Genomic DNA, 16,088 nt, shown 5'->3' with positions numbered 1-16,088 from the left:
GGCTGTAGTGCAATGGCGTAATCTCAGCTCACTGCAACCTCCACCTCCTGGGTTCAAGCAATTCTCCTGCCTCAGCCTCCCAAGTAGCTGGGATTACAGTCTCTGGCCACCACGCCCGGCTAATTTTTGTGTTTTCAGTAGAGACGGGGTTTAACTATATTGGCCAGGCTGGTCTGGAACTCTTGACCTTGTGATCCCGCCCACCTCGGCCTCCCAAGGTGCTGGGATTACAGGCGAGAGCCACCTAGCCCGGCCTCCTTTTTCTGGTTTTAAACAACAATAAAATCGATGCTTAGGGCGGCAGGGCGGGGGGTGGTGCCCTTTTCTGAACTTAGCGAGCTGTGGGGTTCCCGCGATCCAGTCCCTCGTGGGGCCTCCCTGCCCTGCGCCCCGTGCCAGGCCCCGCCCCGCCAGGCCCAGTGGACCAAGAGGGGGCGCCCGCCGGGCCCCGGGAGGGAGGAGAAAAGACTTTCTCCCAAGTTTTCGCGGAGATTCGGCGTCCCCGCTGCGACCAGCACCCCGGAGCCCCAGTCCTTCTGGCGACCCCCAGCCCAGACCCCGAACTTTCAGACAATCCCTGCGGCCCCGACTCCTCGGGGACCCCCTGAGGACCCTCGGACTCCCCCCAACTCCCCTATCCCCTAAAACCATTTCGATTCCTCAACTCTTCCCCCGGCCCGCAGGAACCCCCGCCATGGCCCGCTCTTACGGCGGCCGGGTGCTGGCCGCAATGACCCTGCTGGGCATCGCGGCGGCCGTGCTGGCGGCGATGGGCGCACAACTGCTGTTCCAGCTGCAGGCGGGCCGCGCCGAGCTGCGGGGGCTGCGCGCCGAGGGGCTGGGCCAGGAGCTGGACGCCGGCCCCGGGCTGCCCGAGGACGCTGCCGGGGCGCTGCTGCCTCTCGCCGCCGCGCTGGCCGCGCTGGTGCTCGTGCTGGGGTTCACCTGCTTGCTGCTCGCCGCCCTCTGTGGCCACCTGGGCGCCGAGCTGGCGCGGGGGCCTGGCCCCAGGAGGTAGGAGGACTGGCCTCACCGCCTGGGAGGCCCGGTTGGGGCCTGGGTGAGCCTGGATGAGCCTCTTCCCCTCTTTTGGTCTCAGGCTGGGGGGACAGCTTCCCTCCCCACTTCCCTCTCCCCACCACTCCATGTATCTCCGCCTCCCTCCTTTCCTCTCTTCCTGCCTCCCTCCCTCCATTCTATATTTGTTAAATTTTGCAGCAGGTGCAACCACTGCTGTGTCTCCCGTTTTGCAGATGAGGAAACTGAGGCTCAAAGAGGGTCCAGGATCAGCCTGCCTGGATCTCAAACAGGGGAGGCTGAGATCTCAGGCTGTCTGGCTTGGAAGTGGGTCGGGGGGCTGGACAGTGCTGGACTTGAACTTGGTTCTGGGTAGAGCCAGCCAGAGCCTGTGTCCTGGCCTAAAATTGAGTTCCTTCCTCAGGTACCTGAACTCAGGGATGTTGTCATTGAGGGACCTCTATCAGGGGCAGTGGTTGTGGAAGGAGGAACCCTCCTTGAGCTGAGGACTCCGCTGTCTCACATGGTAGTGTTTCTCTCCAGAATGTCGCGGGGGGAGAGGAGCCCAAATTCTAGTCCAGAATTCTGTGAAATTGAGCAGATGAGAACTCCCACCATTGGGGTAGATCCTATCCAGACCACGCACCTTCCACCCAAGGGAAAACGAAATGCATGGGTCCCATGGGTCAGCAAACATGTGCTGGGTGCCTGCCTGCAGGGGAATGGATCTGGCTCAGGGCATCAGAGACAGCCGGGACCAAGTGGACCCAGATCTGCTCTCATGGAGTCACAGAAAATAAGGAAACATAACAAGGGCCAGGCATGGTGGTTCACACCTAAAATCCCAGCACTTTGGGAGGCAGAGGCGGGAGGATCATTTGAGCCCAGGAATTTTTTTTTTTTTTTTTTTTTTTTTTTTGAGACAGAGTCTTGCTCTGTCACCCAGGCTGGAGTGCAGTGGTGCTATCTTGGTTCACTGCAGCCTCCACCTCTTGGGTTCAAGTGATTCTCCCACCTTAGCCTCCCGAGTAGCTGGGATTACAGGTGCCCACCACCATGCCCAGCTAATTTTTGTATTTTTAGTAGAGACGGGGTTTCACGATGTTGGCCAGGCTAGTCTCGAACTCCTGACCTCAAATAACCCACCCACCTTGGCCTCCCAAAGTGCTGGGAGGCCAGGAATTTGAGACCAGCCTGGGTAATATAGCAAGACCTTGCCTCTACAAAAAGAAAAAAAAATAATTAGCTAGGTGTGGTGGTGCATGCCTGTAGTCCCATATACTTGAGAGGCTGAGGCAAGAGGATCCCTTGAGCCCAGGAGGTCAAGGCTGCAATGAGCCATGATCATGCTTATGAATAACCACTGCACTCTAGTTTGGGCAACATAGTGAGACCCCATCTCTAATAATAATAATAATAGCAGATGGTAATGAGTGCTGAGAAGGAAAGGAAACAGAGAGATGGGATAGAGAGGAGATAGGACTTTGGGATTTCTCCTGCTTAGGAGGGTTGTGAGTGAGGAGCACGGTGATCTGATTTAGGTTTTGAATGACCACCTCTAGCCACTGTGCTGAAAAGGGGACAGGAGGGAAGGCGGCAGGAAGACGGGGAAGGCGTCCACTTTCATTACACTGGTGGGAACTGAGTGAGGATGGAAGCTCTCAGAGCCTCCATTTCCTCCTCAATCAGTCTCACCTCTTGGGGTCGCTGTTTGTACCATCAATAACAGCACGTGAAACTCAGTTTCCTCATCTCTCAAAGAAGCTTGTGGTCTGTAAAATAATGGAAGCCAGGTGTGTAGCAAGTATCTGCACATAGTAGCTGCTTCCTGAGTGTTCGGTGTTTGAGTGGACTCATGTATATAGATGGATTATAGGGGAAAGAGAATGGATGGTGGATGGATGGAAGGAAGGAAGGATGGATGGATGGATGGATGAGGGGTGGATGGATAGTGAATGGGAGATGGATGACCAGTGGATGGGTGGGTGAGGGATGGATAGATAGGATAGCGGAGGGTGTTTAAACGAATGGATGGATGGATTAATAGCACATGGTTAAATGGATGGAAGGCTGTATATGAGTGCTGGTCGAATAATCAATGAATATGAATGGTAAATGGATGGTGGACACTGACTTGGAAAAATGGACGGGTGGATGGATGGAGCATAGATAAATGGATAAATATCAGATAGGTGGATGGTGGATATCTAAATGATTGTATGGATGGATGAATGGATGGGGCTGATGGATGGCTAGATAAGTGGATGGATGAATGAATTGATAAGTGGATGGATGAATGAATGAGTGGATGGATGACTGGGTTGATGGATGGATAAGTGGACGAATGGATGGATGGATGGATAAGTGGATGGATGGATGAATGGAAGGATGGATGGATGGATGGGTGGATGGATGAGTGGACAGATGGATGAATGGGTGGATAAATGGATGAATGGATAAATGGGTGGATAGATGGATGGATGGGCTGATGGATGGATGAGCTGATGGATGAATGGATGGATAGATGGAGAGTGGATAAGTAAATGGATGTAAATGGGTGGGAGAGTAGATGGATGATGGTTAGGTACTCACATAGATTTTGGGTCCCTGAAAGCTGGGTCCTTGTCTCATTTAAGCTGCTCTCCCTCCCTGTCCTCACTGACCTCCCCCCACCAGCTCCACTTCCAGAACCCTTTATCTTCCTGCTCCCCTTCATTCTAGGTCTGACTGGTTTCTCTACGACTGCCGCCTCCTCAGACACGTGGCCCTTGGCCTTTTCTGCTGTGGGATCTCCGTCTACTTAGCAGGTGCGTGCTGGAATAGAACGTGGAGCATAGGACCCTGGGTTGGGTAGAGAGCAGCAATGGTCCCCTAACTGGGATCAACTCTGCAGACAGCCTCCTTGAGTTCAACTCCAGGCTCTGACACTTCCTTGCTTTGGTGCCTTGGGCAAAGTCTCTCTGTGCCTTGATTTCCTCATCAGTACAATGGGAATAACTGTCATTACCTCACAGAATCACTTCAGGAGATTCTGAGATTTAATCCTCATGAAAGCCCATAGGACCAGGCATAGTAGCTCACATCTGTAATCCCAGCAATATGGGAGACTGAGGTAGGAGGATCGCTTGAGGCCAGGAGTTTGAGACCAGCCTGGGCAACATAACAAAACCCCATCTCTACAAAAAAAAAAAAATATATATATATATATATATATATACACATATATATAGACTTGGTGTGGTGGTACACACCTGTAGTCCCAGCTACTCAGGAGGCTAAGGTGGGAGGATCACTTGAGCCTGAAGGTTGAGGCTGCAGTGAGCCATTGATTGCACCACTGCACTGCACTCCAGCCTGGGTGATACAGCAAGACCCTACCTCATTAAAAAAAAAAAAAAGAAAAAGCAAAAACCTGTGGATGGCATCTGACTCCAGCAGGGACTCCGCAAGTGCTAGTTGTCTTCAGAACACTTCTGATTCATCAGTTTTATACATTTGTTTGAATAAAAATTTTCATGGCCTGAGTGGTGTCTAAAGATAGCATTTTGGCCAGGCGCAGTGGCTCACGCCTGTAATCCCAGCACTTTGAGGGGCCGAGGCTGGTGGATCACCTGAGGTCAGGAGTTTGAGACCAGCCTGGCCAACATGGTGAAACCCTGTCTCTACTAAAAATACAAAAAAAATAGTCGGGCATGGTGGCGGGTGCCTGTAATCTCAGCTACTCAGGAGGCTGAGGCAGGGGAATCGCTTGAACCTGGGAGGCAGAGGTTGCAGTGAGCCAAGATCGCACCACCACTGCACTCCAGCCTGGGCAACAAGGGTGAAACTCCGTATCAAAAAAAAAAAAAAAAAAAAGAGCATTTTACAGGTTGGAATGAGTAAAAGCTGTTTTGGTTACAAATATCAATCTCCAGCTCAAAAATGGCTTAAGAAAAAAAAAAAAAGGATACCCCAGATGCCAGAACGCACCACACTGTCCTTCCTTCCTGATTTGTAATAACTTTTCTTCAATCAACTTTCTTTCATTCATCCGGGCTGGTAAAGGAACCAAATCATTAAGTGTCTTTCAAGAGACTCCTAATGCCTTATATTTAGTTTTAGTCTTGAAACAAATGTGTTGATGATGCTGCAGACTCAACACTGAATCATATATAAGTCCCTGCCAGCTCTGTAAACAATCTGTTTTACAGGAAGAAAAAATATCCCACTGAATGAAAAACAGGATTTGCTATTACTGTTTTTTTTTTCATAGTCCCACCATAGAAAAATAGAAGTTTAAAAATATTTAGGCAGGGCGCGGTGGCTCACACCTATAATCCCAGCACTTTGGGAGGCCGAAGTGGGTGAATCAGTTGAGGGTAGGAGTTCAAGACCAGCCTGGCCAACATGCTGAAACCCCCCTCTATTAAAAATTTAAAAAAAATTGGCTAGGCCTGGTGGCAGGTGCCTGTAATCCCAGCTACTCAGGAGGCTGAGGTGGGAGAATCGCTTGAACCTGAGAGGTGGAGGTTTCAGAGAGCCGAGATCGCGCCACTGCACTCCAGCCTGGGTGACAGAGTGAAACTTCATCTCAATAAATAAATTTTTAAAAAGATATATTTTAAATTTTTTTTTTTTGAGGCAAAGTCTCGCTCTGTCACCCAGGCTGGAGTGCAGTGGCGCGAACTCGTCTCACTGCAAGCTCCGCCTCCCGGGTTCACACCACTCTCCTTCCTCAGCCTCCCAAGTAGCTGGGACTTCAGGTGCCCGCCACCACGCCCAGCTAATTTTTTGTATTTTTAGTAGAGACGGGGTTTCACCATGTTAGCCAGGATGGTCTCGATCTCCTGACCTCGTGATCCACCTGCCTCAGCCTCCCAAAGTGCTGGGATTACAGGCAAGAGCCACCGCGCCCGGCTCTTAAAATATTTTTAATGAGATGTGAGCCTAAGGCTCACTGTGGGAATTTATATATATGAAGTGCACGGAATGCTACATAATTTTTGTTGTTTGACTTAATGAAATGCTCCAGAGGTAGTTTTTTAAAAAAAGGAGAAGGGATGGATGACTTGTGCATCTGAAATTATCAGGGAAATTTGGCCTCAGATGTGGCTGGATCCAGGTACTCAGATTAGGTTACCAGAAGTGCCTCTCGGCTGGGTGCAGTCGCTCACACCTGTAATCCCAGCACTTTGGGAGGCCGAGGCGGGTGGATCACTTGAGGTCAGGAGTTAGAGACCAGCCTAGGCAACATGGTGAAACCCCATCTCTACTAAGAATACAAAAATTAGCCAAGCATTGTGGCATACCCCTGTAATCTCAACTACTCCAGAGGCTGAGGCAGGAGAATTGTTTGAACCTGGGAGGCAGAGGTTGCAGTGAGCCGAGATCATGCCACTGCACTCCAGCCTGGGCGACAGAGTGAGATGCCACCTAAAAAAAGAAAAAAAAAAGAAAAAGAAAGGAAAGAAAGAAATTAGCCAGGCATGGTGGTTCATGCCTGTAGTCCCAGCTACTCAGGAGGCTGAAGGCAGGAGAATCACTTGAATCCAGGAGGCAGAGGTTGCAGTGAGCCAAGATTGTGCCACTGCACAGCCTGGATGACAGAGCGAGACTCTGTCTCAAAAATGATAATAATAATAATTATAAGAAGAAGAAGAATAAAAGAAAAAAGAAACAGAAATGCTTGACACTTCACCTCTTCATCTGCTGTTCCCTGAGTGAGCTTCTCTCTAAGAAAGATGCTTCTATCTGTAAGCAATTTTGACACAATGCCTGGAGCCTGGAGTCTTTGCACAGGCCAACAGAAATATTAAAGACCTAGGGAATAAGATATCCTCATTCTAAAATACAAGAACAGTTACAAAAGGAAAAAAAAGGTAACATTATGTCAGCCTCACTAAGCGTAAAATTGAGAATTCATTCACCTCCCATTTAGATTGTTTTTGAGGCTAGGTGACCTCATTCAGCAAGAATTCCCAAGCACATCCAACCAATCATCCTTTCATTGCTAGCTAGAACTAAAACAATAATTACAAAATCCCTTTCAGAATGTTTCCAGCAAAAAGAAAAAAAAAAGTCCTTGGCCTTGCTTTCACATGTCAGACATCATGCAGTGTGATATCTTCCAAAGCAATAGTACAGAGCCAGAGAACGCGTATAAACAGCCTGGAAAGTGCCAAAAAAAAAAAAAAAAAAAAAGTCCCCCATGTGTTCTGGGCCCCTCTCCTACCAATACCCGAGACATTGCAGGAAAATGTTTCTGTCCCAATAGCCCAGGCTAAAGTCTCAGGGCTGACTCTGATAGGCTGAGCTTGGGCCATGTAATATTTCTCCACCAATCACTAACATCGGGGGAAGCAATTAATGCTCTGATTGGCTGAGCTTGGTCCAATGAGGACATCATTGATGCCAAAGTGGGTTAGTGATCCCGAATCCACTCTGCAGTGTAGAGATGGGTACCAGACCAGGGATTCTCCACTGAGACTGATTCTGGCCTCAGAGGACTTTTGTCACTGCCTAGAGACATTTTTGGTGGTCGCCACAGAGTTGAGGGTGGGATGCTACTGACATCTAGTGGGTAAAAGCTGCTAAACGTCCTACGATGCACCACCACTAAGAATGGTGCCAACTGTATGCTGGAGAGGCTGATGGAGGGATAGCTAGCTCAGGTCCTCAAAGTCTCTTCTTTTTTTTTTTTTCTCTGAGACGGAGTCTTGCTCTGTTGCCCAGGCTGGAGTGCAGTAGAGTGATCCCAGCTCACTGCAACCACCACCTCCCAGGTTCAAGCGATTCTCCTCCCTCAGCCTCCCAAATACCTGGGATTACAGGAGCCCACCAGCACGCCCGGCTAATTTTTGTATTTTTAGCAGAGACGGGGTTTCATCATGTTGGCCAGGCTGGTCTCAAACTCCGGGCCTCAAGTGATTCGCCCACCTCGGCCTCCGAAAGTGCTGGGGTTACTGGCATGAGCCACCATGCCCGGTCCCTCAAGGTCCCTTCTTATTCACATTGGCTAACTGAGGCCAGAGAGGGGTTGTGAATCTCTCAATGTCCCCCAAGCCTGGGGCGTGGCAAACCTGTGGGCACTGGAGAGTAGACAGCAGAGGCTGGTTCCTCCACCTTGACCCTCACCCCCACCCCAGGCAGAGACAGGCAGAGATGCAGGACCCTGAGAGCTGAGTTGCTGGGGGTGTTTCTGGTTTTGTTTGTTTAGAGACAGGGTCTTGACATGTAGCCCAGGCTGGACTTGAACTCCTGGCTCAAGCAATCCTACTGCCTCAGTCTCCCAATCCAAGTAACTGGGACTCTAGGCGTGCACCGCCATACCCAGTTAAGTTGTAGTTTCATTGTGGCAAAGTACACATAACAAAAGCATTACCATTTTAGGCCGGGTGCGGTGGCTCATGCCTGTAGTCCCAGCACTTTAGGAGGCTGAGGCGGGTGGATCACGAGGTCAGGAGATCGAGACTATCCTGGCTAAGAAGGTGAAACCCCATCTCTACTAAAAATACAAAACTTAGCCGGGCGTGATGGCGGGCGCCTGTAGTCCCAGCTACTCAGGAGGCTGAGGCAGGAGAATGGCGTGAACCCGGGAGGCGGAGCTTGCAGCGAGCCAAGATCGCGCCATTGCACTCCAGTCTGGGTGACAGAGCGAGACTCTGTCTCAAAAAAAAAAAAAAAAAAAAAAAAAAATTACCATTTGAACCAGTGTATTTTATTTCTATTTTTTGAGACAGGGTCTCGCTCTGTCACCCAGGCTGGAGTGCAGTGGTGTGATCATAGCTGACTGCAGCCTCCATGTCCTAGGCTCAAGCAATTCTTCTGCCTCAGCCCCGCAACTAGCTGGGACTATAGGCAAGCACTGCCATTCCTCGATAGTTTCGTATTTTTTGTAGAGACTGGTCTCCCTATGTCACCTGAGCTGGCGTTGAACTCCTGGCCTCAAGTGACCTCTCACCTCGGCTTCCAAAAGTGCTGGGATTACAGGTGTGACCCACCTCGCCCAGCCTTTAACCACTTTAAAGTGTACAGTTCAGTGGGATTTAGCACATTCACGGTCTTAGGCAACGATCGCTACTATCCGGTTCCAGAATATTTTCATCACCCAGCAGGAAACCCTGTCCCCATTAGCAATCACTCCCCATTCCCCCTTCCTCATCCCTGGCAGCCACTAATCTACTGTCTGTCTCTATGGATTTGCTTGTATTTTTTTTTTCTTTTTTCTCGAGACAGCGTCTTGCTCTGTTGCCCAGGGTAGAGTGTAGCGGCACGATCTCGGCTCACTGCAACCTCCATCTCCCAGATTCAAGCAATTCTGCCTCAGCCTCCCAAGTAGCTGGGATTACAGGCATGTGCCACCACACCTGGCTACTTTTTATATTTTTAGTAGAGACAGAGTTTCATCATGTTGGCCAGGCTGGTCTCCAACACCTGACTTCAGGTGATCCACCCACCTTGGCCTCCCAAAGTGCTGGGATAACAAGCATGAGCCACTGCGCCCGGCCAGGATTTGCCTGTTCTGGACATTTCAGATCAATGACACCTCACACTCTGTGGCTATTTGCATCTGGCTTCTCTCACTCAGCATGATGTTTTCCTGGTTCATCCACATTGTAGAATGGAACAGTGTGTCGTTCCTTACATGCTGCATCATATTCCCTCATATGGGTATTCCACCAACAGGGAGGCTTTTTTTTTTTTTTTTTCGAGGCGGAGTCTCGCTCTGTCGCCCAGGCTGGAGTGCAGTGGCATGATCTTGGCTCACTGCAAGCTCTGCCTCCCGGGTTCACGCCATTCTCCTGCCTCAGCCTCCCAAGTAGCTGGGACTACAGGCGCCCGCCACCACACCCAGCTAATTTTTTGTATTTTTAGTAGAGATGAGGTTTCACCGTGTTAGCCAGGATGGTCTCGATCTCCTGACCTTGTGATTCGCCCACCTCGGCCTCCCAAAGTGCTGGGATTACAGGCGTGAGCCACCGCGCCCGGCCAGGAAGGCTTCTTAAGAGATAGAGCAGGTGGCCGGGCACAGTGGCTCATGCCTGTAATCTCAGCACTTCAGGAGGCCGAGGCAGGTGGATCACCTGAGGTCAGGAGTTCAAGACCAGTCTGACCAACATGGTGAAACCCCCATCTCTACTAAAAATACAAAATTAGCCAGGCATGGTGGTGCATGCCTGTAATCCCAGCTACTCAAGAGGCTGAGGCAGGAGAATTGCTTGAACCCAAGAGGCAGAGTTTGCAGTGAGCTGAGATGACACCACTGCACCCCAGCCTCGGCAACAAGAGCAAAACTCTGTCTCAAAAAAAAAAGCAGGTCCCGTTCCTCCCCAGCTCCAAAATCCCCCTACTCATTGCTCTTAGAAGAAAATCCGGTGGGGCACAGTGGCTCATGCCTGTAATCCCAGCCCTCTTGGCAGGCCAAGGTGAGAGGATCACTTGAGCTCAGGAGTTGGAAACCAGCCTGGGCAACAAGGCAAAACCCCGTCTCTACTAAAAATACAAAAATTAGGCTGGGCGCAGTGGCTCATGCCTGTAATCCCAGCACTTTGGAAGGCCGAGTCGGGTGGATCACCTGAGGTCAGGAGTTCGAGACCAGCCTGGCCAACATGGTGAAACCCTGTCTCTACTAAAAATACAAAAATTAGCCGGCATGGTGGCGGGTGCCTGTAATCCCAGCTACTTGGGAGGCTGAGGCATGAGAATCACTTGAACCCAGGAAGCGGAGGTTGCAGTGAGCCAAGATCATGCCACTGCACTCCAGCCTGGGTGACAGAGCAAGATTATGGCTCAAAAAAAAAAAAAAAAATTAGCCAGGCATGGTGGCATGCACCTGTAGTCCCACATATTCAGGAGGCTGAGGTAGGAGAATCACCTGAGCCTGGGGAGGTTGAGGCGGCAGTGAGCTGTAGCCAAGCCACTGCCTTCCAACCTGGGTGACAGAGCAAGACCCTGTCTCAAAAAAAAAAAAAAAAAAAAAACAAAACCAAGAAGAAGGAAGAAGAACAAGAAGAACAAGAAGAAGAAGAAGAAAAAAAGAAGAAAAAGAAGAAGAAAGGAGAAGAAGGAGAAGAAGAAGAAGACCCACACCCCTTTCTGTGGCCTCCACCTCCATCTGGTCCCCAACATCCACTCCTTCCTTAACTCCTCCATCTCTCGCCCACCTCTGCACCTCTCTGCTCCAGCTACACAACCCATTTTTCTTTTCTTTTCTTTCCTTTTTGTTGAGACTGAGTCTCACTTTGTCACCCAGGCTGCAGTGGTGTGATCTCGGCTCACTGCAGCCTCCATCTCCCAGGCTCAAGCAATTCTCCTGCTTCAGCCTCCTGAGGAGCTGGGATTACAGGCACCCACCACGATGCCCAGCTAATTTTGTATTTTTTATAGAGACAGGGTTTCACCATGTTGCACAGGCTGGTCTCAAACTCCTGACCTCAAGTGATCCACCCGCCTCAGCCTCCCAAAGTGTTAGGATTACAGGCGTGAGCCACTGGGCCTGGCCAGAACCTGTTTTGCTTTTTTCTGAGCCTCGGACACTCTTGGGTGTTTCCACCTCAGGACCTCTGCACTTGCCATGTCCCTGCAGCTGTCATCCTCCTCAGCTCTCCCAGAAACTGCTGCTTCTTCCCCCAGGGTCTCAGCTCAAATAGCTCCTCCTCAGGGAAGCCCCAGCTCACAGCTGCTGAAATTAGTCTCTTTCTGTTGTCTCCTTCGGAGGCAGCCCTGTGCTTCAGAGCACAGACTCTGGAGCCCACCAGCCTGGGTTAAAATCCCACCTCTGTCACTTCCTGGCTGTGTGGCTTTGAGGAGTCCCATAACCTCTCTGGGGCCCAGCTTTCTACTCTGTAAAATGGATGTGATGATGATGCACATGTGGGATGTGGGAGGATTAGATGCCTATTCTACGTGCCCGTCACGTGGCAGGGTTTTTCATGATTTCTCCCTGTGTGCAAGAACTCCCTGAGGGCTTGGAGGGCAAATGTTTGTTGACTGAATAAATGAGAGTCGTTTCCTTCCCTAGCACTGTCCATCTATGCCTTGCTACTTTTCGAGATCGAGACAGGCGCAGCAGCCGCTTCCATCCTCGGCTCAGGCGCCCTGGTTCTGGTGGCTGTGCTGACCCACACTCTCCTCCGGGCTGCCCGGGCCACCCGCCGTGGGCTCCACGAGTTGTCCCCGCCATCCTTTGAAGATGACCTTGCCCGCCCTGCCGAAGTCTCCAAGGCCAGCCCCAGAGCTCAGTCTCAGCAGGGTATCCATCGTCGGACCCCCTATTCAACCTGTCCAGAGCCTGGGGACCCCTTTGGGTCCATGGCCACTGCCACAGCACCTGCAGCCCTGGGGGGAGGCTGGGAGAGCAGCCTGCCTGCATCCCGAATGCACCGGACGCTGTCGGCCGGCCTGGGGCACTGGGACGGGGTTACCCATGAGATGCGTCGAATGCTGGGCCACAGACCAGGGAGCACGGGGAAGGACTCCACACTGGTATGAGCCCAGGGATGAGGAATAGAGACCTGGTGTAAGAAAAGGATACCATAGAGATAGGTTCGGGTTCAGCTGCAGTACCAGTAGGACTTGATTTTTCTCTCATTTTATTGCATCCTTGGCTTTTGTCCTCAAGATTGCCTCTTGGCACAAAATAGTTGCCAGAGCTCCAGCCTTCACCTCCTTGTTCTGAGGGAAAGTCAGAGGCCAGCACTGGCTGGGTGTCTCCTGGAAGTCTTCCCAGAAAGCCTCGAAACCCTTCTTTTTATATCCCACTGGCCAGAACAGAGCGAAATGGCCACACCTTTCTGCAGGGGAGGCTGGGAAATGAGGCTGTCCAGATGGATGAGATTCTGTTACTGGCAGAAGGGGAGCGGTGGGGGGGCGCTTAGGCAGTGATTCTCTAAGTGTCTCCATCCATTTTACAGATGAGGAAACCGAGGCCCCAAGAGAGGCAGTGACTCACCAGGGGGCCCACGGCCAAGACTGAGCACCAGAGCCAGGATTCTCACCTGAACCCCGTAATCTCCATGCTGCTGATGTGCAAGTCTCAGACTCTGCAAAATCCGCTGCACCCCCTCGGGCTGTGAACATTTCAAACCCATGTGTGCCAAGCTTGGAGCAGCCCAGGGCCAGGGGCACGGCTGGAGGGCTGGACCCAGGTTCCTGGCTGTGGACTCACGGCTGAGGGCTTAGCCACTTTGTGCCTCAGTTTCCTCATCTGTAATACGGGGACACGAAGTGGCCCTGTCTCCAAGGGCTCTGACAAGACACATGACTTCATGTGAGGCATTCCGGGGACCCCCACACAATAGGCCCTCAGTGTGTGTTAATCGTTCTCATGCTGCTGCTGCTTTTGGGTTGTAGACATGGGTAGTTTCTGGGGCTCAAGGAAATAACAGAGGGCTCTCCAAAGGTCTCCTGTCTTTCACAACCCACAAGTAAACTCTGATGTTCACTATCTGTGTGTTACTCAATATTCAATTGTGCTGCGTGGCCAAGCCCAGGCCCATGGGTGGGACTTGGGTCGGGGGAAGGAACGGCAAAAGTGAGGGCCAGGCCATGCCCCTTGTAGTCCCCAGGCTGGGACGCGTGCTCCACCAGTTATTTTTGTTTGGTTTTGGTTTTGGTTTGAGATGGAGTCTTGCTCTGTCTCCCAGGCTGGAGTGCAGTGGCACGATCTCAGCTCACTGCAACCTCCGTCTCCCAGGTTCAAGTGATTCTCCTGCCTCAGCCTCCCGAGTAGCTGGTCTTACAGGTGCCTGCCACCATGCCCCGCTAATTTTTATATTTTTAGTAGAGACAGGTTTCACCATGTTGGCCAGGCTGGTCTCGAACTCCTGACCTCAAGTGATCCCCTGCCTCGGCCTCCCAAAGTGCTGAAATTACAGGTGTGAGCCACTGCTCCTGGCCTTTTAAAAATTTTTTTGAGACGGAGTTTTGCTTTTGTGGCCCAGACTGCAGTGCAATGGCCCAATCTCGGCTCATTGCAACCTCCGTCTCCTGGGTTCAAGCGATTCTCCTGCCTCAGCCTCCCAAGTAACTGGGACTACAGGCAAGGGCCACCATGCCCGGCTAGTTTTTACATTTTTTGTTTGTTTGTTTGTTTTTGAGACAGAGTCTCACTCTGTCGCCTAGGCTGGAGTGCAGTGGCGTGATCTCGACTGACTGCAACCTCCGCCTCCCTGTTTTAAGTGATTCTCCTGCCTCAGCCTCCCAAGTAGCTGGGACTACAGGCAAGGGCCATCATGCCTGGCTAGTTTTTACATTTTTAGTAGAGATGGTATTTCACCATGTTGGCCAGCTGGTCTCGAACTCCTGACCTCAAGTGATCCACCCACCTTGGCCCCTCAAAGTGCTACAGGCGTGAGCCACCACGCCTGGCCTGAATTGTATACTTTTAAATGGTTAATTCTATGTTAATGTGATTTTTCACCTCAACACATTTTTAATTTTTTTTTTTAAAGAGAGGGGTTTGCTCTGTCACCCAGGCTGGAATGCAGTATTTGATCACAGCTCACTGCAGCCTCAAACTCCTGGGCTCAAGTGATCCTCCTGACTCATAATCCAGAGTAGCTGTGACTACAGGCATGCACCACTACACCTGGTTAATTTTTGTATTTTTTATTTTTGTAGAGATGGTGTTTTGCTATGTTGCCCAGGCTGGTCTTGAACTCCCGGGCTCAAACAATTCTACCTCAGCCACCCAGTAGCTGGGATTACAGGGGTGTGCCACCATGCTCCTTCCCACACACACAAAAATAAAGCAAGGCTGGCGCAGTGGCTCATGCCTGTAATTCCAGCACTTTGGGAGACTGCGGTGGACAGATCACGAGGTCAGGAGTTCAAGACCAGCCTGGTCAACTTGGTGAAACCTTATCTCTACTAAAAATACAAAAATTAGCTGGGCATGGTGACGCACGCGGGTAATCCCAGCTACTTGGGAGGCTGAGGCAGAACTGCTTGAACCGGGACCCAGGAGGTGGAGGCTGCAGTGAGCCGAGATTGTGCCACTGCCCTCCAGTCTGGGCTACAGAGCAAGACTCCGTCCCCCACCCAAAAAAAATTCAAAAATACAAAAAATTAGCTGGGCAAGGTGATGGGTGCCTGTAATCCCAGCTACTCGGGAGGCTGAGGCAGGAGAATCGCTTAAGCCGGGGAGGCAGAGGTTGCAGTGAGCCAAGACCGCGCCACTGCTCTCCAGCCTGGGCACAAAGCGAGATTCCGTCTCAAAAACTAAATAAATAAAAATAAATTAAAAATTGCACCCTGGGCACCTCAGCAACCTCACCCTAGGCTGGTCCCTGCTCTTCCTCCTGATACCTCGAACTTGAACCTTGGGAATGATAAGGTTCCAACTTGGGAGGCCCGGCTGAAAACCGCCCCCGTCGTCTGCACTGCCTGGAAGGGGAGCCGAGTTACTGAGCATCTTCTCATCTCAGCCAGAATCAGGTGAGGCGCAGGGCAAGGCTGGTCCTGGGGCTGCAGCCAAAACCTCCAGACTCCAGGCACCTGATATGGGTTTGGCGTGCGGCTTTCAGAGTGTTCCGGGAGCTGGGCAGGCCTGCCTTAAGGAAGAGTCATGCAAACTCAGTTTCATTCTTTATAAACAGAGGTGAGCTCCCCTACCCACCAAGCCATAGGCACAAGGCCCCAGTCGAAAAGGGTAGAAATGTCTCCATTAATTCCACGGGCCTCACAAACACAAGCTGTGTCAGCATTCTGGTATGGTCTAGGGTATGAATAGTATCTGTCAAAGATGTTGTCTTGCGAGAGGACCATCTGAGGCCAGGAGTTCGAGACCAGCCTGGGCAATATAGGTAGACCCCCATCTCTAGAAAAAATTAAAAATTAGCCAGGTGTGGTGATGCACACCTGTGGTCCCAGCTACTTGGGAAGCTGAGGCGGGAGGATCAGCAATGATTGAACCAACTGCAATACAGCCTGGGCAACAGAGCAAGACACCATCTGTTTATAAGGAAAGCAGGCCGGGTGCAGTGGCTCACTCCTATAAGCCCAGCACTTTGGTAGGCCAAGGCAGTCAGATTGCTAGAGGCCAGGAGTTCAAGACCAGCCTGGCCAACTTGGCAAAACCCCATCTCTACTAA

At 51.2% G+C, this 16,088-nt stretch overlaps 1 protein-coding gene across 2 annotated transcripts; it reads left to right on the top strand.

Moving 5' to 3' along the window:
- The first annotated feature begins 678 nt into the window (after positions 1-678).
- Positions 679-13,426, top strand: TMEM221 (transmembrane protein 221). Of its 2 annotated transcripts, XM_063616454.1 has the most exons (4): positions 679-1,014; positions 3,739-3,824; positions 12,017-12,247; positions 12,909-13,426. In XM_063616454.1, the coding sequence occupies exons 1-4, from the start codon at positions 695-697 to the stop codon at positions 12,968-12,970; spliced, it is 699 nt and encodes a 232-aa protein (XP_063472524.1). In that variant the 5' UTR covers positions 679-694; the 3' UTR covers positions 12,971-13,426. The 2 variants fall into 2 exon arrangements, with proteins under 2 accessions (XP_063472524.1, XP_055095309.1); XM_055239334.2 differs by having other exon boundaries at positions 12,017-12,961.
- Positions 13,427-16,088: the final 2,662 nt, after the last annotated feature.

This window comes from Symphalangus syndactylus, chromosome 13 (assembly GCF_028878055.3).
Source record: "Symphalangus syndactylus isolate Jambi chromosome 13, NHGRI_mSymSyn1-v2.1_pri, whole genome shotgun sequence".
Classification (NCBI taxonomy): domain Eukaryota; kingdom Metazoa; phylum Chordata; class Mammalia; order Primates; family Hylobatidae; genus Symphalangus; species Symphalangus syndactylus.
This window is presented reverse-complemented; position numbering and strand designations above follow the sequence as displayed.

Excerpts from the sequence above, each read along its gene's own strand:
- TMEM221 (XM_055239334.2), top strand. The coding sequence starts at position 695 with ATGGCCCGCTCTTACGGCGGCCGGGTGCTGGCCGCAATGACCCTGCTG. Across the intron at positions 1,015-3,738 it reads CGGGGGCCTGGCCCCAGGAG|GTCTGACTGGTTTCTCTACG; the intron begins GTAGGAGGACTG and ends CCTTCATTCTAG. Across the intron at positions 3,825-12,016 it reads GATCTCCGTCTACTTAGCAG|CACTGTCCATCTATGCCTTG; the intron begins GTGCGTGCTGGA and ends TTCCTTCCCTAG.